The 27820-nt window shown below is 35.7% G+C and overlaps 1 protein-coding gene and 1 pseudogene across 1 annotated transcript; both read right to left on the reverse strand.

Annotated features, from left to right (window-relative positions):
• Positions 1-11166: 11166 nt before the first annotated feature.
• LOC133763672 (olfactory receptor 4P4-like) lies at positions 11167-12111 on the reverse strand. The gene has a single exon (XM_062197466.1). The coding sequence runs from the start codon at positions 12109-12111 to the stop codon at positions 11167-11169; it is 945 nt and encodes a 314-aa protein (XP_062053450.1).
• Positions 12112-21346: 9235 nt separating this feature from the next.
• Positions 21347-22282, reverse strand: LOC133764293 (olfactory receptor 4P4-like; annotated as a pseudogene).
• Between the last annotated feature and the right edge of the window lie 5538 nt (positions 22283-27820).

Genomic DNA, 27820 nt, shown 5'->3' on the forward strand with positions numbered 1-27820 from the left:
TAGGAAGTAATGCAGCATGGAATAGTACTAGGTTGGCTTTCAGGAAAGTCTAAGAAGGACAAAGAAGACTAAGGATATGCATTTACAATTCAATTATAACATTACTATAAAGGACAACCTCCATGCCTCTGGTAGAAAAATCACTACAATTGGTGATCTAAAAATTGACACTTGGCTTTTTTCAAAAATTTGAATAATCACCTTGTAACAATGATCAAATTTGGTCTATGTTATGTCATGATTTTAAGAAATCTTATTTCAACCAGATATTTTGGATTTTGAGCCTTCTTGGCATTCTTGACAGGCATTCAAAAAATCAAAGTTTCAAACAATCTGGTCTCTAAAATTTCCAGTAAATCCTGGACTTTGGTTTTTCCAGTTTGGGCCCAACTGAAAAAATCGAAGGACCTATGTCTCTCATCTTATAGAGACACCAACTAATCAGTCTATTTGGAGTATATTAGAAGTACTGTCAAGATGTGATGTGGTACCAGACTTTAAGTTTCTATAATGGAAAATGCTATTAATACAAATGTTTGAGAATTAAAAAAGTCTAATGATCTTGTGTTACTAGACATGATAGTTATCTTAATGAGAAAGCCCCAGAGGCTTAAAGGGTTAAATACTTGTAAAATCCTACAGGTGCTTTCAAAAATACTGTGAAGTAAGCAAGTGCCTTTTGTTGGTTGATGAGTTTATAATTTTAAACATGGCAACTTAAAGCCTTTTGTCATCCACAGTTATATATGATCTGCTGCTCTTAAAACTAAAGCGTTGTTGGTTCTGTGTTTAGCTGTCCTCCTATAGGTTCCTATGGACTTTTTCCAGCCACTTTTATTGTATTCAGTACTTTGGGATGGCTCTGTAAAGAGATGAAGCCAATAATGTATTAACAGTACCAACTGAGAGAAAGTATGGTTAACTGAGGTTACTAAAAACAAAAAGCAATTCAAATCAATTGGCAATCTACAAAAAGAGTTAAAGATTTTAAAAGCTATTATTAAAATTGCTATATTGGTCTATTATGCTATATTATATGTGTGTACATATTGTATGTCCACATGGGGAAATTTTATTAAGAGTTTTATTTTAAATGGCTTATAGATAAGATTGTCCATAAATTTAAGCTGCTAAAATCAATCAAAGATACATTTTAATTTGTGGGACCTGAATCTGTGTATCATATGTTTTAGACTTGTTGGTAGAAAGAAACTAAAAACATTTTATATGGTTGTGCTTAAGTTTACAGGCTAAACAAACTACACCATGTTAGATATTTAAGAGGTGTTTTCAAATACATGATACTTAAAATTTATAGAAGGCATTGGACCTTCTGGTAAATGTTTTCTTAAGTTGTTATCTAATGGTTGAAACGGTTTGCTAAGTATTCATGTGATATTGCTATTGTCAGCAAGCGATCTAGGACTTGCTCCCTCATTTCTCTATTCTAAGCCCAACTTGTTCTTTCATTTCTCTATTCTCTTCAAGGTAGGAAACTAATTCTATTATGAAGGAATCTGTAGGATGCACAATTTAATCTTTAGACCTTATAAAAGAGATGGCTAACATTTTTCTGCAATAGCATAGCCAAAATAAGAACTTAAATAATAATCTCATAGCTAGATTCACTTCGCCATCAGCGAAGTATACAGTAAGTAGAAAAAACCTCCCTTTCAGACCAAAGGGAAAGAAAGTTTTCAAGTGAGAATATAATTTTCCTCATGGGCATTGTCTACCTTAGAAAAACTACTACAGAACATGCCTGTGACTATAGACTTGTAGTTCAGGCCACCGAAGATTAGAGATGGGAAACGGGCACTCCCTTGACTTGCATCCTCTGGTCTGCTTTAACAAAAACCAGGAGGAAAAGAAAGCTCGGCATCAGAAGCAATGGGTGGCAGGCCTATTAATGGCTGATCTGTACAGTGATCTGCCCTCAAGGAGACCCAACAGGCCAGTCCACTGCAGTGGCTTTCAATGTGGTAAGCCTGGGCTTCAGCAGAAGTCAGCTTGTGAAGAGCCCTGGCAGCTCTGCCAAGAGTTGGATCACTGGAAATGGACCTGGCCTGGAGTCGAAGGATGCCCAGGTCAGAGCCACAGATCTTATTGGCTCTAAGCTGAAAAGCCCTTCACTCAGCCCAACTTCCAAAGTGACCACTGCAGCTGAGGGGATGGTCAAGTAGGGTCAGCAACATTGCAGGCAGAACTGTAAATTTCTTGTTAGAGATGCCCCCTGCCTTTACCTGGCCAGCTCTCCTCCCAGGCCAGCCAAGTAATGAAAGTCAACAGAGTGCCTTCCCCTAGGAGGTTCACACCTCCCCTAGGATATACCCCATGTGAAGAGATAGGTAGGTCTGGGCCTCTTAACTTACAAGGCCTAAAGCCCACCAGATTATTATCAAGCCCCTTCTATCAGGTTCTATTTGCCTCTCAATCAGAAAAATTACTTGTAGCTTAGACAGCACCTTTCTTAGCTCCTCTAATAATGACTCTGTCCTTTGTTCTAGGCCCTGTCTAGTGCACTTGGGCCTCATTCCTTTGTAATCATAACCTCTACTCTACCACCAATGGCTCTACTCCCAACATGTGTGTACTGATGGTCCTCTTCCCCACTTAATGCTGTATAATTGTTCAAACCTGGTAAATGCCACTCTTAGGATCATTGGTTACTATCCTCACTCTGTCTTTTATGACCTTGTCTAAATATGATCAGAGTCGGCAAACTTGGAAGGCTTCCATAGCCTTGGCAACTCATGACGACAGCCTAGGATGGTTACTGGCGCCATAAACTAGAGTGTCAATTTGTTGGGTCAACAACAGGAGCCACTGTGCACTTGCTCCTCGTGTGGGATCTCTGTCCTTAATGTGCTGTACATTGTGATTTAATGCTATAACTAGTACTCAAACAGTATGTTTCACTTTGTGTTTCTATGTGGGTGCAAACTGTTGAAATCTTTATACTAAATTGATCTTCTGTATATAAAGAGAATTGCAAATGAATCTTGATGCAAATGGAAGGGGAGAGGGAGCGGGAGAGGGGAGGGTTGCGGGTGGGAGGGAAGTTATGGGGGGGGGGAAGCCATTGTAATCCATAAGCTGTACACTGGAAATTTATATTCATTAAATAAAAGTTTAAAAAAATTCAAAAATGAAAAAAAAAAATTGACACTTGGAACGGGTTGTTTTTACAATAATGGAATAAATGGTTGGGGAATGGAGATAGAAGGAAAGAAAGGATAAATGAGTAGATGTTCTCTACTTCATGCACATATCAAAGATGAACTCTTATATCATTACATGAGAACACAATGACAATACCACCACACCAAGTACAGCAAAGCTTTTATTTTCTTCGCCATTCAGTCCTCTTTCCTATGTCACCTGATTGCTTAAGGATATATGAACTCACTCCAAAATGAGAACATATTTGATTAATCAATTCTCTTATGTCATACACACATCATAATTAATATTTTCCCTCAGACATGGAATCTCAGGCAGCAAATTTTTGTAGTATCATATCTTGTACAAACTGATAAGAACAATAATTTGATAGATTTTATATTGCTTAATAAATTTATTATATTAGTAAATCCTTGACATATATGCATTTTGACATGTTTTGAGATCTATCGTGCAGAGAAGAATATGTCTCTACTGATCAAGAAATTTAAAAACTACCAAACAGCAGGAACCAGGATTCAAGTCTTCTGTGGATGAAAGAATCTAGGATTCCTAAATTTATTACTTGATGTCAGCCTTTGCAAGTTATGTAACCTGAAGTAATCCTGCAGAAAAAAAAAAAAAAGACTTTAACATGTCAGGATGAAAGACAGCAAAACCTAGAGCTTTACACATTCTCCACTCCCGCTATGCAAAAACACTGGCCCCTCAATGTGTGTATCTTCCTTGATGAAGTATGTGTTTCAAAATATTTATCCATTGTGGGTATTGTTAATTTTCTTATTGGTAATAATAAACACTGTTGTGAATTCTGAATAGATCTTTAGCACATATATAATTTTGAAACAATTTTTCAGTGTGTCACTAGTTTTTCCTTCCATTAAAAATTTTATTAGGATGATAAAATTTTGAATTTTGGAGAAATCTGACTAATCTGTTTCACATTTTTAGGATCATACTTTTAGTAATTTATCTAAGAATTTTTTGCCTAATCCAAAATCATAAAGGTTTTCTCCTATGTTTCATTCTAAAGATTTTATGCTTTTAAGTTTTACATGTATATCTGGGTCAGTTATTTTGAATTAATTTCATCATGAAGGTTGCTTGGTAAGGCTACCCCTGAGACCAAACACCTTGAAGAGGGTTTTCAGGAATTAGATTGAACAAAGCCTTTTGTGCTGACTTCCAAATGTGTGGTCCAATGGCGATAAGGCAGGGAAGGAGAGGGAGAATGTGGAACGTGCATTTCTTACCTGGTTGTATTCTGGTGTCAAGGAAAACTGCTCCATCTTGCTCAACCATCTTCCTTGATATATTGCTATCAAGGGTACCTTTTGGAAGACAATAGGGGAGAATTTTCAGCTATTTTTCTTTTTTGGGGGGCATATTCTTTTTTAAAAATTAATTAATTATTTTTAAGGAATACACGTTTCATAAGTATGACTTTAGGAATATAGTGATTCTTCCCATCATATCCGCCCTTCCACATTTCCTCCTCCTCCCTCTTCCCTTCCTTGTCCCATTCTCCATTAAGATTCATTTTAAATTAACTTTGTACACAGAAGGCCAACTCTATACTAAGTAAAGATTTCAATAATTTTCACACACACACACACACAAACTATTTGAGAACTAATTTTACATTAAACTCTCATAATGCAACTCACTGAGGACAGAGGTCCTGCGTGGGGAGTTAGTACACAGTGACTCCTATTGTTAATTTAACAATTAATACTCTATGTATGATGCCAGTGACCATCCAAGGCTCTTAACATGAGCTGCCTAGGCTATGGAAATCTTTTGAATCCACAAACTCCATCAGTATTTAGACAGGGCCATAAGCAAAGTAGTTCTCTCCTCCCTGTAGATAAAAAGTACATCCTTATTTGATGACCACTTCTTTCCACTGGGGTCTCACTCACAGAGATCCTTTATGCAGAACATTTTTTGCCACAGTGGCTTGGCTTTCCATGCCTGAAAAGCTTTCATGGGCTTTTCCACCAGACCAGGAAGCCTTAAGGGCTGATTCTGAGGAGAGAGTGTTAATTAAAGCGATTGTCATTCTATGAGTCTGCTGTGTGGACTGCTTCCCATTTTGGAACATTTTCTACTTTTTAAATCTATCTATTATTATTACTGGACACTTGATCCTATTTATATGATCACTTTAACACTTAATACTACATATCTTTACTACTTAAAATGGTCTCTTTAACACTTAAGATGGCATTTTTACCACCCAACTTAATGGGATTTGGGGTTCCAAGGCAAGTTTTTAAACTGTACCCTTAGAAGTAAGTCTGTAGGAATGTATGAAGAACTTTATAGCTTTGCAGTTACAAGCTATTTTTCATTTAGTAGGAATTGTCTCCACAAAGTGTACCTCCCCTCACAGCTGGATTGTACATCCAGGAGGTTAAATAGCTTGTCACATGTGTCAACTGAAATACAATGTGGGTGAATAGTGAAGTGTTGATGCATACAATGATCATGGAGCTTGAATGTTATTAGAGGGAAAGGGAGATGCATCTCTATAAGAGTAATGAAGTGGTCTGATTCTGTTGAGGATATCAATAGCCTCCTATCAAAGATAGGATAGCGATATTTGGTTTACTACAATTTAAGGAAAATCATAAAAGCCAGTATAAACATATATATAATATATAAAATATGTTTTGAACTTGTTGTATCCCTGGTCTCCAGAGGAAACACACCCTATCCCCAAAATGAGTCCTGGAATTTGATTGCAACTGTGACTAGGCTGTAAAGAAGACTGGATGGATGCACAGCCTCTTCAATGTTTTTTTTTTTTCTTTTTATCACAATTAACCAATAGCTCTTTTTATTAACAAATAAAAAACTGCAATATATTTGTGGTATACAACATGATGTTTTGGTATACATATCTATCTATTGTTGAATGGCTAAATTTAGCTAATTAGCAGGTAAATCACATCATTTCTTCATCATATTACCTGCATTGAAATCTACTCAATTATTTTCAAAATTGAATGAGTTGGTATTAACTATTGTTACCATGTGGTAAAATAGATCTCAAGAATGCATTCCTCCATCTAAGTGAAATCTTTTATCTTTATACCAGCATGTTCCCAACCCTTTACACTTCTAGCCGCTGGTAATAACCATTCTATTCTTCATGCTTCTGAGTTTAATGTTTTAGATTCCACCTTTATATGAGAGCATTTGATATTTGTTTTCATACATTGTGTTCAATTTCCATTTGTTTTAAGCCCTTTTTTACATTTCATTTTTAATTTATTCTTTGAACAATTCATAATTTAGGAATATGTTGTTTAATTTTCACAAGTCAATGAATTATCAGAAATTCCTTCTGTGATTTGTAGCTTATTAACATTTTGGTCAGAAAAGATACTTGGCATGATTTCAGTTTTTTCATATTTACTAGGCTTATTTTTTTGTGCAACATATGATCTATCAAGGATAAAATTCTTTGTACTGTTGCTGGATGAAATGTTCTGTGAAGATTTGTTAGGTCCATATAATTTTTGTTATATGTTTCCTTATTAATTCTCTGGTTGAATAATATGACCATTGCTGAAGTCCTCTACTATTATTGTATTACTCTTTATCTCTCTTTGAAAATCCATTAGCATTCACTGAGTATGTTTAGTTGCTCCAAATTTGGGTACATATATTTACCAACCCCTCATGCATCCATACACCCACTTCAATCACATAAACACAATATGAAATTATATATTGAATATAGATTATATACATATTTGATATATATAGTATATAAAATATGTTTTGAACTTAATTTTTTTAGTATATGTGCTGCCAAAGCTAGCACTCCAACTTGATTTTAACCAGTACAAATATTGGAAACAAAAGCATAGTAGTTACAGATTCTTGAGATATATACTACATTATCATACATTGACTTTCTTTGTCTTTTTTTATACTTTTTACTTAAGGCCTATTTTTCTAATATAAATATGGCTAGCTCTATTCTCTTTTGATTTCTACTTGCATGGAATAACTTCCTCCAACTTTTCATTTCCAGTCCATATGTACCCTTAAAGATCAGTAAATCTTGAATTAATGTCATGTAGTTGAGTCTCTGTTTTGGTGCATCCAATCACTCTATGTAATTATTGGTAGAGGAGGACTTACTATTGCCGTTGTTTTTGTTATTTTTCTGATTATTTTGTAGATATTAGCTCATTTATTCCTTTGTTATGTTCCTTTGTGGTAAAGTGATTTTCAGTAATGATACAGTTTGAAGCCTTCATTTTTATCTTTATTGTACCTACTCTAAGTTTTTTTTTTTTTTGTGATTACCAAGAGTCTTACATAAAACATTTTGTAACAGCTTACTTTAAGCTGATGATGACTTAACTTTGAACATGTGAAATAACATCTTATTTGTTTTGTATGCTCCTTTACAAATTATGGTACACAAAAACTGCATACATTGTCTCATATGTGGAAGTTAAAATAAGTGAATTTGAATGTAGTACAAAGATTACTAGCATATGGAAATATGGGAAACAGTAGGATAGTGTAGGTTGTGTAAGAGATACCACAGAGTTACATAAAAGCAGTATTTTCTGATGTTCTATAGTACATCAGGGTAGCTATAATTCACAATAACATTGTATGCATTTTATGAATAACCAGAAGAAAAGAGGTGAAAGGCTCCAAACATAAACTAATGATAAGAGTTGGAAACTTTAATCACCCTGATTTCATCAGTACACATTCCATATGGATATTGAAATATCACCCTGAAGCTGTTACCTATGCCCAGCTATAGCATTAACCAGGGCTGAGCCAGCCAGAGGCCAGGAGGCAGGACTTCATCTGGGACTCCTCTGTGGATAGTAGGGTCCCAACCACTTTGGCCATCTTCCTCCACTTTATCAGATATATTAGCAGGGAGCTGGATGGTAAGTAGAGTAGACAGGACTAGAACTGGTGCCACAGGTGGTGCCATTACCCACTATACCACTGTAATGGCCCCTATTCAAAGAGTTTAAAGTTTTTTAGATGTATTTATTTTATTTAAAAGTCAATGTTACACAGAGAGAGAAGGAGAGGCAGAGAGAGGTCTTCCATCCACTGGTTCACTCCCCAGAAGGCCGCAACAGCCAGAGCTGCGCCGATCTGAAGCCAGGAGTCAGGAGCTTATTCTGAGTCTCACACATGGGTGCAGGGGTCCAAGGACTTGGGCCATCTTCTACTGCTTTCCCAGGCCATAGCAGAGAGCTGGATTGGAAGTGGAGCAGCTGGGACTCGAACCGATGCCCACATGGGATGCTGGCACTGCAGCTGACAGCTTTACCTGCTATGCCACAACGCCAGCCCCTTAAATGTTTATAGAGATTGAAATGCTAACCATAATGATTTGATCATTACCCATTGTATCTGTCACTAACATTACACCTGACATACATACATGTATAATTAAAATAATAATCAAGAAAATATAATAATTCCCCCAGAGGGTTTTTTTTTTTTTTTTTTGTGGATTTATTTGTCTTTCCTTCATTTTAAAAGGTAGCTTTGCTGGACAAAATATTCTTGTTTGGCAATATGTTTCATTCAATGATTTGAAAATATTCGTCTACTCTCCCCAGGCATATCGTGTTTCAGTTAAGAAGTCCACTGTTAGCTACATTAGAATTTCCTTTTATGGGGTCTTCTGCTTTAGGTCCCTTTCTTTGCCATCTTGCTAGCATCTTGTTTGTATTGAATCTGACTGGAAACCTTTGATCCTCCTGCACCTAAGCATTATTATCTTTCCTAGATTTGGAAAGTTTTCTGCTCTTATTTCATCCTCACCTTTTGTATCATTCTTTCTGTTCTTTTTGAACTATTATCTCAAAGTTTTTTTTTTTTTAATTTATTTTTTTTTTAGAGAGAGAGAGAATCTTCCATCTAATGGTTCACCAGGAGCTTCCTAGCTTCCTCCAGATCTTCCACATGAGTTCGGGGGCCCAAGGACTTGAGCCATTCTCTATTGATTTCCCAGACAGTTAGCAGGGAGCTGGCTCTGAAGTGGAGCAGCTGGGACTAAACAAATGCCCATAAAGGATGTTGACACCACAGGCAGGTTTACCCACTACACCACACAGTCAATCTCTCAAAGATTTTCTAATTTGATACCTTCTCATAAATCCTAAATTTTTTGTCATTCGATTTTCCTTTTTCAACCTCTGTATTTTTAAAAATGTAGCATCTTCAAGTTGACAAGTTCATTTACTCTATCGATTCTCTTGTTGAAATTAATTTCCCCCATTTTCCTCTTATTTACTGTGTTTCAGCTCCAGAGGTTCTTTTTAATTTTTATATAACGTAAATTCTCTCAACAATTTATCATTTGATCACTTATTGCTTTCTTGATTTCACTGATTAATATCTCTGTAATGTCTTGAAGTTCACCCAAAGTTTGCACTGATGTTCAAATTGGTACTTCCGTGGAGATACAGGTGCTAGGAAGTCCTGTTTGCTCTCTTACTGATGTCCAGCTCTGGGCCATAATTCTGCATTTTCAACATTAAAACACCAAAAAATAAAACTGTGAAACTGGGGTAGTGACATCTAGCATTCAATCTTAGAATTTTTAACAGCCCTTGTATCTGATAGTTCTAAGCAAACAGAATGAATTTGCTCCTTAATTACCCAGAACAGATTCTTAATGTCTGGGTATCATATAATAAGTGCATTTAAAGCTATTTGCTTGTAAAATGATGAGTGATTGAATCTGAAGATGTGGACTCCTTTATGTCAGTAAGAATGATGAGACTCTAGAATGATGGAATTCAACATGAAGCCCTTACTGCTAGAGAGAAAATGGTCCAAGACCATGTTAAAATGATCCCAATGGAAATATACATTCACTGTCTATTTAGATAGTTCCTAAATGTCTAATGAAAATAGTAAATGCCACTGAAGAAGCCATTCCTTGCTATGGCTTCTTGAGCCATAGACTAACCACATTTAAGCCTGTGGAAAATTATTTACCCATCAGTTTATTGTAGACAAAATAGCAAGTCTCCTGATGAATATGCAAACATTAGGTCCACTATCCCAACTTGAAACATGCAGGCATTCATTTTCATTCATCCCTTATTTTATTTAATGGTTTATATTAAGAAGATGAATCGATCTTGAAAGCTGACATTGAATTCTTAATATTTTGCTAGTGACTTCAACTGAACTTTCTGTTTCAGATGAAATAAGTTGACAGGTAAAGAAATCATGCCATTGACTAGAATGCTGTTATTTAATTTATTTATTATTTGATAACGGAAGAGTACAACTACCTTTAAAGACGTATCCTCTTTAGTGGAAGCATAAAGATGTTATTTGTAAAAGGTTGATTTCCTATTTGACAGGGAGAAAGAGAATTTCCATCAGCAGTTTCACTCCCCAAATTCCTGCAACACCTGGAGCTGGGCCAGTCTGAAACCAGGAGCCAGGAACTCCATCCAGGTTTCCCATGTGGGTGTCAGGACCTAAGTAGTTGGGTCATCATCTGTTGCCTCACAGGCACATTAGCAAGAAATTGAATTAGAGTCAAAAGTGAGACTTGATCCTGATCTGGTACATGGTATCCAGATGACAGCTTAACACACTGTCCATCCCAGGATGATTTTTTTTTCTCATTGAAAAATTCCATCTTTCTGTGTCCTCTTCTGAGTATTGGTAACAGGAATATAAAAGCTACTTTCTCCTTTACCAAATGGCTCCTTATTAGTTTTTGTCATAAGGGGCATGAAGAATTTGATGGGACTCCAATCCAAAATAATTAATTAAGTATTCAAAATAAAATGTCAGACGAATGACTTGAGACAAACCTATAAAAATCCAAAAAGAGGATATCTGAGCTACTGTGCTCTGCTCTGACTGGCTCTTGGATACACTGTTTATAACTTTCTATCACTCCTTACGAATTTTAGGTCCAAGGTTGAGTCCTAGAGTGAAATTCTGAAATTACTTTCCTTGGGCTCGCTTCCTTTCCCAAAAGAAGTGATGCTGACACATGTTCCTTATGGCATTTTTCATCTCCAAGTTTCTTAGTGTGTAGATCAGAGGGTTGAACATAGGAGCAATGATAGTGTAGAAAAGAGCAAATACTTTGTCTTCTGCAAAAGTCACATTTGGTCTTATGTAAATGAAGAGAACAGGAGCAAAGAATATGACCACAACTGTTACGTGAGAACTACAAGTTGAAAGAGCTTTGGTACGGCTCTGTGGTGGATAAGCACTGATGGTGTATAATATCAGAAGATAAGACATCATCAAAATCACAAAACATACTAAGGCAATCAGCCCTGAATTAACTATGACCAGCAGACCAATCCTATATGTATCAGTGCAAGCCAATTTTAGTAAGGGATACACATCGCAGAAGTAGTGATCTATTTCATTGGGACCACAGAATGGTAAGAAGATGGTGAGGAGAAACTGACTGGCAGAGTGCACAAATCCTCCAGTGCAACAAGCTATGATGATTGTGTTGCATCGTTGCCTGCTCATGATGACGGTGTAGTGCAGGGGCTTGCAGATGGCCACATAGCGGTCATAGGCCATTCCCGTGAGAATGAAGATCTCGATGCCTCCAAGGAAGTGCACGATAAATAATTGTGCCATGCAGTTATTATAGGAAATGGTCTTCTTTTCTGTCAGTAAATCTGTCATCAGTTTAGGGGTCACTGTGGATGTGTAGCAAAGGTCAGAGAGCGACAGGTAATAAAGGAAAAAATACATGGGTTGGCTTATAAGCTGAGTGCATGTGATAGAAATCATTATGAGCACATTTCCCATCCAAATAGAAAGGTAGCAAAATAAAATGAATACAAAACAAAGGACTTCAGTTTCCCTATTCTGAGAAAGTCCCAGGAGAATAAAAATGGTGACATTATTTCTGTTTTCCATGGGTCAGTGCAGTAAAATACATGTCACCTGAGAAGACATAATGCATAAGTCAGGTACAGAAATGCCATGGAACACATGATGACAACACTAATGCCATGAAGCTGGGTTTAAAGGATGTGATTTCAAGTCTCAGGAAATGAAAATCTTATGGTGAATAATTATTTTTAATTAATATATTTATGAATTATTTAAGTTCTTTAAGGACATTATGTTCAATTTTAACATTAATGAAATGAAGACATTCAATCCACTAAAAATATTAATTAGTTGCCAAATCTTTACGAATGTACAATTAATTCCTTACCAAGAAAAAAATCTGGACTCATGAAAACAAATTTTTTTAAAGATGAAAGAATAAACCATACACAATTTTTAAAATACAACCGTGACCACTGTATTCTAACCTTAAAACACTGTACAGTGAGATAAAAAAAACTAAAGAACAAAATATATGTACATATGTGTGTATGTATATGTTAATACACACACAAGAAGAGATTAAAAACTCTCAGCAAGAGATTTATGAAATTGTTTAATTATTGATGCTTGTTTGTTTTACATTATTTCTGACCTAAACAATAAAATGTCATTTTAGAACAGAACTGTAATTATTTCTGTAGAAACTTCAGTTGCAATCATGTACTTACAGTGCAGAATTAAGCAGTATTTAAAAATAAAAATGAGAATAGGCAGTTTTAGGTAGATGATGTTACTCTTGAGTCATGTGGTACATTTTTCCAATCATTTTTTTCTGAGTTTTTATATTAGAGTCCTCATTTCAGTTTTCTCTTTTGACCAACTTATTTTTCTTACCAAAATCCATGAAGAATCTTGAAACTGCATAATTCATAGAGAAAGTTTCTGAAAATTTATGGGAAGATGTTTATGTAACAACAATATTTGCATGTAGGCTCTGTTACCTAATTACATCAACAGGGTGCAAATTTGTGTAGCAATCATATTGTTTCTCTCTTTTCTGTTATTTATTTGACTAGTAGAGTTATAGACAGTGAGAGAGAGAGACAGAGAGAAAGGTCTTCCTTCCGTTGGTTCATTGCCCAAATGGCCACTATGGCGGCGTATAGCCGGCGCTGCACCCATCCGAAGCCAGGAGCCAGGTGCTTCTTCTTGGTCTCCCACGTGGGTACAGGGGCCCAAGCACTTGGGTCATCCTCCACTGCCTTCCCAGGCCACAGCAGAGAGCTGCACTGGAAGAGGAGCAGCCAGGACTAGAACCCAGCGTCCATATGGGATGCCAGCACCGCAGGCGGAGGATTAACTAAGTGAGCCATGGCTCTGTCCCCCCAAATTGTTTCTCTTAATTAGAATTATCTCTCTTATGAAATGGTAAAACCAGTCAGAACATTGTTACAAACTGCTACTAACATGCAAATAAATCAATATATGTCAAAATTTTACAAGTGAGAAACTTTCAATATTTTTTTTTTTTACTGAAATGCTAGTATTACCAAATCAGTACCTGAACAATTTTCAGTTGTACTAGTTTAGCATATTTGACTCATGTGAAGAAAATGAAATTTTAGGCCAGCGCCGTGGCTCACTGGGCTAATCCTCCGCCTTCGGCACCAGCACCCCGGGTTCTAGTCCCGGTTGGGATGCTGGATTCTCTCTCGGTTGCTTCTCTTCCAGTCCAGCTCTCTGCTGTGGCCTGGAAAGGCAGTGGAGGATGGCCCAAGTGCTTGGGCCCTGCACGCGCATGGGAGACCAGGAGGAAGCACCTGACTCCTGGCTTCGGATTGGTGCAGCGCGCCAGCCGTAGTGGCCATTTGAGGGGTGAACCAATGGAAAGGAAGACCTTTCTCTCTATCTCTCTCTCTCACTGTCTAACTCTGCCTGTCCAAAAAAAAAAAAAAAAAAGAAAATGAAATTTTAGAATCAAAATCATTTAAGCAAAGTTGAATTTTCCCATATCTACTAGCCTAATTCCCCCACTTTAATACAAGGAATTTTGACTAAAAGTGAAATATAGGATGAAATAGGTAGTTTGAATATCTTCATCATTCAGCAGGTATTAACTCTACAGGATTTAATTTATTTATGCAAATATAGGTAGTGGAATTCAGATTGACAATAACTTCTGATTTAGTTTGAGTTTCAAAGCTGTGGCTAGAATAACAGAATTGGTAACCAAGTATTTTAGTGGTCTTTCCAAAAATTTGACCCAAAACACCATTAATATTGTCATCTTTATTTAAAATCTGTGATGAATTCTCTGCTGTAATGGTGAGTTCTCTCATCAATTCATTTTTAATTCTCTGTTCAATTATTTTTATTACAGATGAAATAAATTGTGTCTGTGTCAACTTCCAAAAAAAAAAAAAAACTGTTCATAAAAAAATGAGGCCTTAGAACAAATAAAGTGATTAGCACAGAGCAATTTTAAAGTTTAGAAATTAGCTCACAAGAAAAATCATTGAAAAGCAATTTTTCTTGCAATTGTTCTTAGTATGTTCTGACTTATTTTATGTAAATATTTGCTCACCTATAGATCATTATGTTTATTTTTATTTTAAACAACATTTAAGATATTTATTTGGACAACTCCTAAAATAATCTTGATTTAGCAGTAATCACAAAATAAACTTGTTTTTTTACCAATATCTACAAATACAGCCATTTTTTTAGTATTGTGCCCACTAAACTTGTATTTTGCAAATCAGAACTTGAAATCAAAATTTTCTAAATCCAGAATTTGAGTTCATACATTAAAGATGCAGAACCAAAGCAATAATATGTTGTGAAAAAGCTCTACTCTTTATGCAAATCAGATAAATTTCAAATTAATTGGCTTTAAACCACTTAAAGCAATACTAATTTTGATATGTGAATGGCAAAATGGGATAATATATTAAGCCAACTTCTCTAGATCTATAAAATCCATAACAAAAATAACCACACTACATACTCAATCTGTTCCTCTTTCCCAGAAGCTCAGCCCGTATATAATCTGTAAGAAAGTTACAGCTCATGAATCTGAATATAACACACGGCATCTCCTAAGGCTCTCAAACTCCAGTGATGCTACTATGGTACAATAGGGGCTAAAAAAGACAAGACTATGATTTATTTTCTAATATAGTTCTTCATTTCCTGTGGGAACTTGGTCTGCCTGTAAAATAATGAATATGTCATGAAGATATATATGATCTTTTTCAGAGAAGATTTCACATCATCCTTAATTGCTTTAATACTCCCAGAAGTAAACTTTTGTACAATTTTTGGAAATAATGAAGTGAAATTACTTGGGGTTATATTCTGGCTTTGCTATGAGTAAATATATTACTTCAGTAAACTCTACCAAACATCAGTAGGCCTAACAACTCTTATATCACCTTACAATTTGAACATTCCCATGTGCTTACCATTCTGCTAAGCGCCTTATATGTACTGATTTTTAAATACTCACAATAACCCTGAGAAGTGAGTATTAGTAAAGCTGGTTTACCAAAGAAGATACTGAGTTATAGAGAAACAATTAATCCAAGGCTATACACCAAATATATAAAAAGATCTGAAAGAGCAGGACTCCAATTGGGAATAAAATGAATATTTACCCACTTAGCATGACTTCAGATACATAAATTTATCAATAATATATGAGTATGTGATACTAATATTCCTTAAAGAAAGTCTCAATGACTCATATACTTCAGTTTTTAATCTATGCCAAACTAAACACTATTCATGTGTAATTTGCATGATACTAAACACCTCAAAGACAGTCACCTCTTGCCTTGAAATTCTGCTTTTTCTTAGACCACTGTATTGCTGATGAGTATATTGCTAGTGAGAATACGTATTTCCAGCTTTGCTGAGAGAATTAACTAAATAAAATGCGTAGAATAGTCATCTAATCCATTTTAGGGGCTCAGTAAATATTATTTACAATGCTATGCTTTTATCTGTATCTTTTGATCTGCAGACTACCATTCATTTAAACAAGAACCATCACATGTTTTAACAAACCATTAAAATGTTATAAAAATATTCAATAATTTAAATAATTACCCTAGCAATCACTACAGGCAATGAAAACACAGGAAAAATTACACATAGATAAGGAAAGCAGGGTTTCTAGTTCTGAGATATTTCCATGTTTTAGTGACCCACTTTGGGTCTCTAAGTTAATTATTTGACCCAGTTGCTCTTTTGGAAGAATTGGAAATAATGATCATGGTAGTGGTGAATGCAAGAACTTTATATTCATTTTGAAAGGGTTTTCCTCATTTTCTTGATAACTCAACACTCAGTTTTTTCCTTAATCAATACCTTGTTCACTTTTCTGCCAAACACTTTATCAATATTTTTTGTTATTTTAATCTGCTATCCAACTAAGCATCACTTCCCTGTTATAGTACATCTACCCCCTTAGAACATTACATCATATCTTCAATAAACTCCATAGATTTAATCTCCCCAATCTAAAAAAGTCTATTGAATTCAGAGATCATGTCCGTCATTTATTTTAAGTGACAGACTATGTTTCTATGTAAGGTGACAAATATATATTCAGCAAATAACATACTTTCAGGCAGGGTCATGGAAGGAAAAACAATCTACCAACTATTCTGCTTCAGTTGTGATTCAGTTCTGTTTTCATTCTTTCCACTGTTTTCTCTCTTCATTGAAATTCTTGTTGTTTCTCTTATTGTTCAGATTGTTTCATCTTCCTAAAATCATATTTCCCTTGGCATTACCCACTAACCATCTATAGAACACACTTTGTATATCTTTTAGAGACAAGTGATACCTATCATTCATATGGTGCTGCCATAAATAATGGAAGTTAGACGCACAGAGCAATAGTTTGAAGGAAAGTAGGATAATGTGAATATTAAATAAGTCAAATCGTGATTTCTGTTTGCATCATATTTATGTTTCCAGACTCAGGATACACTAAATAATTAAGTATAAATCCTAAAACTGCATTTTGTTTTGCCAAGAATGCTGAGCACTCCTTTTGGGTTGTTTGAATTACCTTTTAAATGCTCCTCTCACCACGTTCATTTCCCTTAGATCCTAGTTAGTAGATCTGCCATGGCTAGGAAAGAATCTGGATTATAAAGAGTTAGCAAGCCACAGCTAACTTTGTGATTCAGTTATTATAGTTCTCCTGGGCCCCGATGACTCAATTCCCCTGCACTTTGCATAAAGCATTTTGCAATTAGAACGTGTTGGAAGAATTCATTTGGAAGGACATATCCTTTCCACATTCTCTATTAACTTGAGAAGAGGACATCTCTAGCCCTTGTGGTAGATAATGGTGTTCATCTTTCCTCGAAACTATATTACTGTGTACTTTGAGAGAATTAGAATGGATTTGGGTTTATTTACAAGTATTTTTATCATAGAATTTCAGAAGACAATAACTGAATACACGGTAGTATTATTTTGCACAGGTAAATACATTTCGATTATATAATTTAAAAATAAAGGTATACTTAACACATTTTAATTTTTTCACAAGTCCACATGTCACTTCCAGTTGTGGTCCTGTTTTCTTTTTCTTCTTTCATATCTCTATCAAAGTTAGAACTAGTTGGTATTGTACTGTGTGACTAGAATAAACCACAGCAAATGCACACTGAACATTGACTGTGGTGAATGTACTAAACGTTCTTGTGTAATCTAATGATCCAGTGAAATGGGCACTGAGTGTCCTTATCTTACTCATGAGAAAATCCCATAACAAATAAGATATATAATTAGCCTTAGCCTGCCAGAAAGTAGGAAGTTACCACCTAACATCAGAAGAATGGCTAGTTCTGAGGATGAGGCCTGAAACGGACAAAGAGTTGGTGGGGATCATGCAGTGCTCTACCTCTGATACAGATGGGGGCTGCAGAACTATTTCCATTGCAATTTTCTCTTACATTTTTTTCAAATTTCTTTATGTAATATATTTAGTGATTTGAATATATGAAAAATATAAATCAGTCATAAACCACCTCCAGGACAATGAACTTACACTGAGCAGTATGTGAGATTTACTTGCTCCCAAACATTAATTTGAAAGATATACTAGGGATTTTGTGTGGGTGTATTCAATTTCCTGTACCCAAAAGGAAATCTATTTTAATACATTATAACACTTTTCTGATAGATGCCTCCTTTAATCCAGGTGATGTTTCTACAATTATTACGCTTTTTAACACAGAAGAAAATCTTCCATGGAAGCCTCTCAGAGCTTTTCCTTTACTGGCTCTGTAGGAGGCTCTGCGCTGGGGCCTCTGACCCGGAAGCACTTCAGACTTCCTTCCTGATCCAGGAGAAACATTTGCTCTCCCACATTATCTTTCCTCCAAAGAGAAGATAGTCAAACTTCCCTTTCGATTTTGCATTTTTCAAAATTATATTTTTTTTTGACAGGCAGAGTGGACAGTGAAAGAGAGAGACAGAGAGAAAGGTCATCCTCAAAATTATAAATTTTAATACATATTAGGATACTTCCAAATGTTTATGTTAAGAGAGAATTTAAAGATAAATATATGTCCCACCAATTTTCATATCAAAGTGTTTTTCCATAATATGCATTAAAGATAAATTTTGATGATCTTTGATATGCACATATTTCAAAATTTTAACACAAAATAATCATCTTCAGTCCTATTTTCCCAGAAGGTTTTGAAATTTCCTCATGTATAATTATGTTATCCTTCCAGCAAGATACAAGCACTATGAAAGTATATATATATTCATATATATGTATATATATATATAAATACTGTTCTAATATTTCTCCTTGGGTATTAAATACTTGAAGGAAATACATTACCAAAGAAAATCACTATCTTTGTGATATAATGCAAAAGTTTTAAACAATTTCTGTTCCAATAGTATATTGGCATCAAAAAGAAACATACATGACAAATAAGTATTCACTTTCCTTGCTCACAGCATCAGTCAAAGCTGGAATCAAAAGCTGTTCTGGTAGTGGTTTCATTAGAAATTTGTAATAACTTCAGTAAAATTTGAGTGACTGTGAACCCAAACGAGCTAATGATAACTAATCAGACATAACATAGCAAAAGATGCCAGAGTGAGAGGCACCTATTCTGTAAAGGGTGCTGTGATGCAGTCCAAAAATATCTACAGGAAGTCACTCATGAAACACATTTGCAGCAGCAGAATAGGAGAGACTCTGGGCGACTCTGAAGCACACTCTGGTGTGCTCCCATTCATATCCCTGTCACAAACCTCAACTTTAGTAGTTTGGGAGGATCTACTCTGAATCATGTTTCATTGAATAATATATTCTCCTTGGATGCCTTTTTTAAAAAGATAGTGAAGAAGGCAACATCAGCAGTAAACATCACATTCAGAATAATGAAAGTTGTTGTAAAACTTCCATTGTACATGTTTAATGCCCTAAGAAATAATAAGTTCATTTATCTTAGCCACCAATCTATTATATTTCACATGCAAATTTAATTTATTATTTCATTTTAAGTGATATTGATGGTTTAGTCTCAGCTGTATACTGTAAATGAAAACAAAATCCAAAAGATGCCCACAAGTTTAGTGATTTGACAAGAGTCATGCAATAGATAAATGGTAGACTAGCATTTAAATCAAGATTAATAACCTGGTTCTTTGTTCATTTTCTCTTTCCACAAATGCTTTTAGAGGTGACTTTGAAGAGATACAAAATAGATCAATCATTTATGTTCCATTTCCCTTAAGATGTTATATCGACTCATCTTTTGTGAAATAGTTAAAATCAAGAAAAATATTTTAGAAAAATTTGATTAAAAAGAACATGCAGGTAGTCAATATCATTAATAAAAGAGAAGTGGGAATAACATTTACCATTCTCAGTCTTCCTCTGAAACATGTGGTCGTTGCTACATTGTCTTCTTTTTGAAAAAAAAATATTTTATTTATTTGAAAGGCAGTTACAGAGAGGCAGAGGCAGAGAGAGAGAGAGAGAGAGAGAGAGTGAGAGAGAGAGAGAGAGAATCCATCCACTGGCTTACTCCCCAAATGTCTTTAATGACCGGACTGGGCCAGGCCAAAGACAGGAGAAATAAGTCTCCTCCTGGACTCCCATGAAGGTGCAGTGCCCTAAGGACTTGGGCCATCCTCCACTGCCTTCCCAAGCACGTAAGGAGGTGGAGGGATCAGAAGTAAATCAGCCCAGGACCTGGACAGATGTCCACATGGGATGCTGGCGCTGCAGGCCCTGGCTTTAACCTGCAGTGCCACAGCACTAGCCCTTTATGATTGTTCTTTTATTTGCATTAAATTGATGACATAAGAGTATTTTTCACAAATATTCTACTGGAAATATGTCTCAGAAACCTGCTTTTCATGAAAACAATGTTTTCTTCATGCATATATTGCTGTTTAAAAAATTCACACTTATCTGTTTTTGTTGTACTTCAGTCATAAATAAAATAATAAAATATATACAAAATAATGATGATCAATGAAAATTTATTTTGAACTAATTGTCTCTCGCACTATAATCTCTCCACCTCGATGCTTCATGTCTATATACCAACAGATGGCAGTTGCTCTCTCTTCCAAGTGTACAGTCAGAACCACGGACCTAAACATAGTTTACTGGAAAGAGAGTGGAGCTATAAAGTACTCAAGCTATTTTTCCACATGCTGATGTTTTATGATAAAAGAAGTATCCTAAAGGAAACACCAATTCCCTCCAGCAGTTTAGTAACTCCATCCTTGTCTGTATATGGGAGTAGTGGGATCTACAGTTCCCAGAGGTCTGGTATTACCACTCCTTTTTCTTAACATGTCAAGCAAAATTTTCTCTTAGAACATTTTAATAACAAAATTTATTTTATAATGTCACCATAAATTATTTAAATATAGTATAATGAAATAAAGTTCATAATTTTTTTAATTCCTGAAGCATATTTTAATCTGCTCCATTTCTACAAAATTCTGAAAAAGTTATCAAGTGTTCATGTGTAAATCCCATTTGAAAATAAACATTAAAATTCAACTTCAGCATCATAACATTACTCTATATGATATAGCCACCATTACTTTTACCCAGAATATTATCCACACTCCATCTCAGCACCACTAGCGAAATTGTTATTGTACTCATGTTTCTTCAGTTCATCACCTTTGTGACATGTTTAATTGAATAATTTATCTTGAATAATTTGAAACCCAGTGGTTCTCCCTGTTGATAAGTCCACACTCACTAAAGCACAATGATGTTTAGCATATTGAGTAACATAAATCAGTTATATTTTTCTGCAGAAAATAGCTTTTGATAAAACACCTTCCTGATGGCCTTTTTCATTTCTGTATTTCTCAGGGTGTAGATTAATGGATTGAACATAGGAGCAATGATAGTGTAAAATAGAGCAAAAATTTTGCCCTCAGGGAAAGTGGTAGGAGGTCTAAGGTAGGCAAAGATTGATAGTCCAAAAAACAAAATGACTACAGTGACATGAGATCCACAGGTAGAGAGGGCCTTGCGTCTTCCCTCAGCTGAGAGATTTCTTTAGGTGATTAATATGATGATGTAAGATCCAAACAGGAGAACAAAGGTTACCAAGGCAACCAGTCCCGAATTTGCAACCACAAGGATGCCAATGAGGTGAGTATCAGTACAGGCAACTTTCAGCAAAGGGAATATATCACAATAGTAGTGATCAATTTCACTGGGGCCACAGAAAGGCAACCCAATTATCATAGAAAACTGAGAAAAGGAATGAGCAGCCCCACCAGCCCAAGCAACCATGATAAGGAGACTGCACCTAGTTCTGTTCATGATGATCGTGTAGTGGAGAGGTTTGCAGATGGCCACATTGCGATCAAAGGCCATAACTGTAAGGATAATGATTTCAATCATTCCGAAGAAGTGCATGGCAACCACCTGTAACAAGCAGTTACCATAAGAGATGGTTTTTCTTTCCACTAGGAGATCACCAATCAGTTTAGGTGTCACACAGGAGGTATAGCAAATGTCCATGGAAGATAAGTGACTGAGGAAATAGTACATTGGTTGGTGAAAAAGGGAACTGCATCGAACAGAGATGAGGATCAGAAGGTTCCCTACCAAGATGGCAACATAGCAGAGTAAGAAGAACATAAAGCAAAATACTTGTATGTTCTGGTCAGAAGAAAGACCCATGAGGATGAATTCAGATATATTCTTCTGACTTTCCATGTAATGTTTGCTTTGTCCAAATAATTTAATACCTGGGGAGAAAAGTAGGATTTTTCGTTAGTATTACACATTTTGAGAAGTAATTAGAGATTTAATTTCTTTTTTTTTTTTTCAAGTCAAGCAAGCAAGAACTCAGTTTATTGCGTGTGTAGCAAAGCCTTTTAAAGCACAAGACCGCATGATTACTGGGGCAGGGCTTAAGGACTAGCCAATTACTTAAAAGGTCATTTTACAGGGTGACTTTTTACAGGACCAGCCATATGTCTGTACACTCATCATCAGTTGTCACCTCCCCTGATGCTGCACGGCCAATCAGCTTTGGTGCTAAACACCCACCTTACTTCCTTTGGGTGCCATCTTTGAATTGCCTCCTGTGCCTAATGTCCCCACAGATTTCCCCTTTTTTGTTTTATATAAAAGAGAGAAAAAGAGGAACTGAACGGAGAGTGTGCCTGTCTTAGGTTGTCCCCTCTGAGTGGGATCAGTCCTTTAGGGAGCATGTCTGTCTTAGGTTGTCCCCCTCTGGGGATCTTACCTGTCTTTGACTACTACTCCAGCTGTTAAGAGCTGTCTTGGGGATCATACCCATCATTGGCTACCACCTCAGCAACTCAGTGTATGATGTATTATATCTCTACATCTTGGCAGTGGCCGTGGGTGGATGTAGAGTTCCCAATCTGGTGCTTAAAGAGCAGCATAACCCAGTTCTTAAAGAGTGGCTTATAGTTGTCAGACCACCATTAACTGGACCACAGCAATGCACTGTTAAACAAATTTACAAGGACAATGGAGACCAAGGGTCCACAAGGGGGAGGAGATAAGGAAGCCATCCCCCAAGTAGAGATTTAATTTCTATCTCCTATTTAAATTTCAGTAAGAAATGGAAGTTTAAAAGTGAAATTCAGTCATAAATATTAATGGTGCAAAAACACAAAGAAGCTAATTGAAATTCAGAGTTAATTTGAATTAATAATTTGTGTGTTCTATCAAAATAAATGAGAGGGATTCAAAGTCAATAAAAGATGATGGTACAAAATGCAAATGTAATAAAAGCTTTTTGATCAAGAAGTATTCAGCTTTTATCTGTTAACATGATTTATTTGTAGATTTGCATTTATTATTTTCTACATTATCACAATAGATTACACAAAGAGATGTAAAGGTGCTCTCCAGGCAGCATGTGCAATTCTGAGTTCTATCCACATTAAGAGATAGTGTGAAGTTGATCCTATTCCATCAGTCTCTCCTGAAGACATTCCAGTCTCCTTTTCCTGTACAAATACAAACAAATCATTTCCTAACATGTGTATACAAGTTATAGTACCACAACAATACTTAATCATCTTTTTTTATTTTTAACAATATTTTGTGAAAATTGCAGTGTAAAAGACACTTCACTTAAGAAAATAAATTACTGCATGCACGCCCTTATATAAAAGTACAGGAGACAACTAAATGTATCTTAAAAATAAATTATAAATCATAACGAAATCTGTTTATAAAAATGACAAGAGATGTTCTTTTCTATAAAGAAGAAATCAATAAAGGGAAACTGAGAGAACTTTCCAGCACAGAGAATGAATATACTGTAGAGTTTAAAAGTAGTTTACAAGGGCTGAGAATTCTACCTAGCAGCTAAAACACCTGCTACAGCCCACATCTGAATGTATGTGTTCAATTCCCAGACTTGGCTCCCGATTCCACTTTCCTTCTAACACAAATCCTGAGAGAGAGAGCAGTGATGACTCAACTAATCGAGGTCCTCCTCCCAGATTCTGCTTCAGTGAAAGCATTTGGGGTGCAAACCAATAAATGAGCATTTCTCTCTCCCTTGCCCTCTCTCTCGTCTTCTCCTTCTCCCTCACCCAGAGCCTACTCTCTTCTAAAAGAACTCCAAAATAAGCAGGAAAAAAATCAAATAGTTAGATTCCTGCCACCCTCATGGGTAACCTATATTGAATTCCTGGCTCCTGGCTTTGGCATAAGCCTGGTCCTGGCCACTGTGGGCATTTGGGGAGTTAACTAGTGGATGGGATCATGGCCTCTCTGTCTGTCTCTCTGCCTCTCAAATAAATAATTAAAATATATAAAAAAAGTAGAGCACCCATTTCTTATGTAGCTCTTTGCTACAAGGACGGGAACATGTATCAGAGAGGACAGCAGTGGGAGAAACTACCACAGTTCTAATTTCATAATTGGTGACCAAGATCACTGTAAAATACATCACAGTAGTTATAAGAACAAATTTGCACTGCTCCGTTATTGCTTTAAAATCATTACCATATCAGGTTTTCAGTTTCATCATCCTTACTGATAATATTCCAATCTGTTGGCTGAGGGAAATCAATTATTATAACTGTTAGAGGCACTGGCACAATAGCAATGTGAAAAACTTCAGACAAGAAGAATTGCATTCAGTCAGGGAAAGAAATTACATTTTCTTGGGATTTTTAAGTCATCACGCATGTAAATGAAGAAAACATTTTGAAGTAAAAGTATAAGTGGCTTCTAGGGAATCAATACAGCGTGAGTTGAAAATAATGCAGAGAGTAAAATCTGTGGAAAAATTTACTTTCATGCAATGAAAGCATAGTTTCTAAGACAGCTAACTCTAGATACTATACTAGGGAATGTCAATCACCTCGAGGGTTCCAGGACTCATATATCTGACACCAGGTGAGATAATGTGAACTGGAGGGTGGCTCCTGTCTGGTTTGTTGCAGTCTTTGATGTTGAGGCTTCTGCAGAAGCTGGCAGTTAAACAGGAGAGACAAGTCATCCTGTGTGATTTAGATAATCTCCATCCATTACTCCCAACATTCATTTTTCTGTTACTTGTTTTCTGTTACTATTCATGATGAATTTTAGCAAAAAAATTAGGATTATTTTTAATTTCTCAATTCACAAGACCAATTCTCAAGTCATAAAACCTATTTCCCAAGAAACTTAGCTTCCCTGAGTTTCACCTTCTGTTAACCAAAATAAATACAACAATAAGGGAAACAATGAGGAATATATGAGATTATGATATGAATCAAAGGTACATACCTAAAAACTCACTTATATTTTCTATATCTTTCTTTAAATTGAGGGAGTAAAAATGAAGTAAATTGTCCTGAAACAGATATAAACTTTATAAACATTTTTAAATAAAGTGAAAACTATAATAAAGGTATTAGATTGAAAACAAGAACTAATTTGAATGTAGTTAAAGTTTGGGTGGCAAAAAATAAAATCAATGAAGTTATAATTGTTTTAAACTAGAAAATTTCTTAATATTAAATTTAAGTGTGTCTATTTCCAACCTATCAAAATTATAGATTTTATTTTAATAATTTATAGTATTGTTAAGTAGCCCTGCTCTCCCTTTTTGATGAACTCTCAGTGCTGTAAAATTGCTCCTTCTATACTTTAACAAGGCTCTCTCTGTATACAACAGAACATAATGCTATTGGTGGCACCAGCATGTATCTGACCATAAACTTACTTTATCCAATTTCAGTGAATATAGACAATACTAGTTGAATTGTCCTTTGAATTGTGAGATTATCTAGTGTGATTGCAGAACAGAGAGTCACTGAAAATCTGAACATCAGCTAATTTTAAATGTATACCCCAAAATTTAAACTCTGTAATGGAAAGCTAAACATTGTGAAAATAATTTACTATTATTCAAATTGTTATAGAGCACATCAATATCCATACCTTAAAATATATAAATGCTAAATAAAATTATTTATTACCCCACAGTAATATAATATTATTACCTGCACATCGATTGTGAATGGTGTTGAAGTTAGCTTTATGTTACTCAGGAAATTATTTAGTTCATACATTTATTTCCTTGAGTTACATAGTTCCTTAGTGTTTACACCTGAAATAAAAGGTAAGATTATAAACCAGTGACTCAAATCTAAGCCATAACTCTAAAGATAGCTTCAAGATTGCTCTACTCACTTATCTGTGAGGAAAAGACCACTGCTTTGCCAGCAGAGTGAAAAATACCTTGGACTTACCCTGAAGTATCTGTTTATTCTGCAAGGGCATGACTGAGGATTTTAGTTGATGATACAACATCTTGACTCCTGCTCATACAGAAAAGTAAACATGAACATTTTGAAAGATGTGCTAAAGCAGCGTGTATCATGTCTTATGCCTACACCTGCAGGAAATGTGCACTGCAAGAGCCAACTAAAGAAAGAGAAATCATAAGAATTTTTTCTGAAGTTTGAGAATTGTTTTCCCAGAAGCATATCTTGAAAGATTTTCATGAAATAACACTGATTGTCCAAGGTATTATTCCTTAATTACCTAGGGAATTTTGGGATTGTAAATCGACTTTCTACTTTCTGCATTATTCGATCCCTGTGCACTGTGTCTCCAGGGACTGCTACTTTTATTCACTCAGAAAACCACAGGAAATTCCATGAGTTCTAGCCAACTTCCTCTTCTAAAAATCGCGAGGAAAACTTGGACACATCCAGGGAGCATTGGATCTTGTATAGAGCCCTCTATTTCTGAAGAGGAAAAAGAAATAAAAAATCAGAGATTGAGGTCCTTATATAATCCCAACAGAAGTTATTGCCAAAATTAATGAAGATGCAAGAAAGTCAGTAATTCCATGCTGTGTTCCACTACCCCCCCGACCAGCAGCCACATCCACAGTGACCTGAACTGCTGCCATGGAGGTTTGTGGTGTGAGACACAAAGGAAAACAGGGGATAAACCAAACAAATTACAGTTAAAGAAAATGCTGCACTATGATCAGTAGGTTAGGACAAGGCTTGCATTTTTGTTGAAAAAAGAAAAAAAAAAAAAAACAGAGTTTTAAGACAGGCCATTTTCCTTGAGTACTTCCATCACCATGAAGTAGACTGACTCAGAGTCATCTTCACTGAAACAGCTGGACTTCTTTCTCGTGAGCAAAACGCGTACATCATAACACTCACGTGAGATTTCACAAAGTCAAAATTTTATAGCAATGTTTCTAAATCAAATCAATTCACTTAGTAAAAAGTAATCATCATACTAGTTATGAGATTTTTTTTTTTAAGATTTTATCTATTTGACAGGTAGAGTTACAGAGAAAGGGAGAGACAGAGAGAAAGGTCTTCCATCCACTGGTTCATTGCCCAGCTGGCCCCAGCGGCTAGAGCTGGGATGATCTGAAGCCAGGATCTTCTGGGTCGCCCACATGGATGCAGGGGCCCAAGCACTACTTTCCCGGGCCATAAGCAGAGAGCTGGATCTGAAGAGGCACAGCCAGGACACAAACCAGTGCCTTCTTATGAGATCGTTTTCAGGAAATTTACTACATGCCAGTAATTGTTTTAAAATTTTAAGTTCATTACAATTGAAATATTTTAAGAAATGTTAATGGAATTATTTTCCACATGAATTAGGTGGAACATATTTTTTCTAGACATTGCAGAATTTGCTCAACATAGCAGATTTTGCTTGAAATTTGTGACACTGTAGTTTCTGTTAATAACATTTTGAAATAAAATACATGGCAATAATACTTGAAACAAGGAAGTG

The sequence above is a fragment of the Lepus europaeus genome, chromosome 7 (genome assembly GCF_033115175.1).
Source record: "Lepus europaeus isolate LE1 chromosome 7, mLepTim1.pri, whole genome shotgun sequence".
Taxonomy (NCBI): domain Eukaryota; kingdom Metazoa; phylum Chordata; class Mammalia; order Lagomorpha; family Leporidae; genus Lepus; species Lepus europaeus.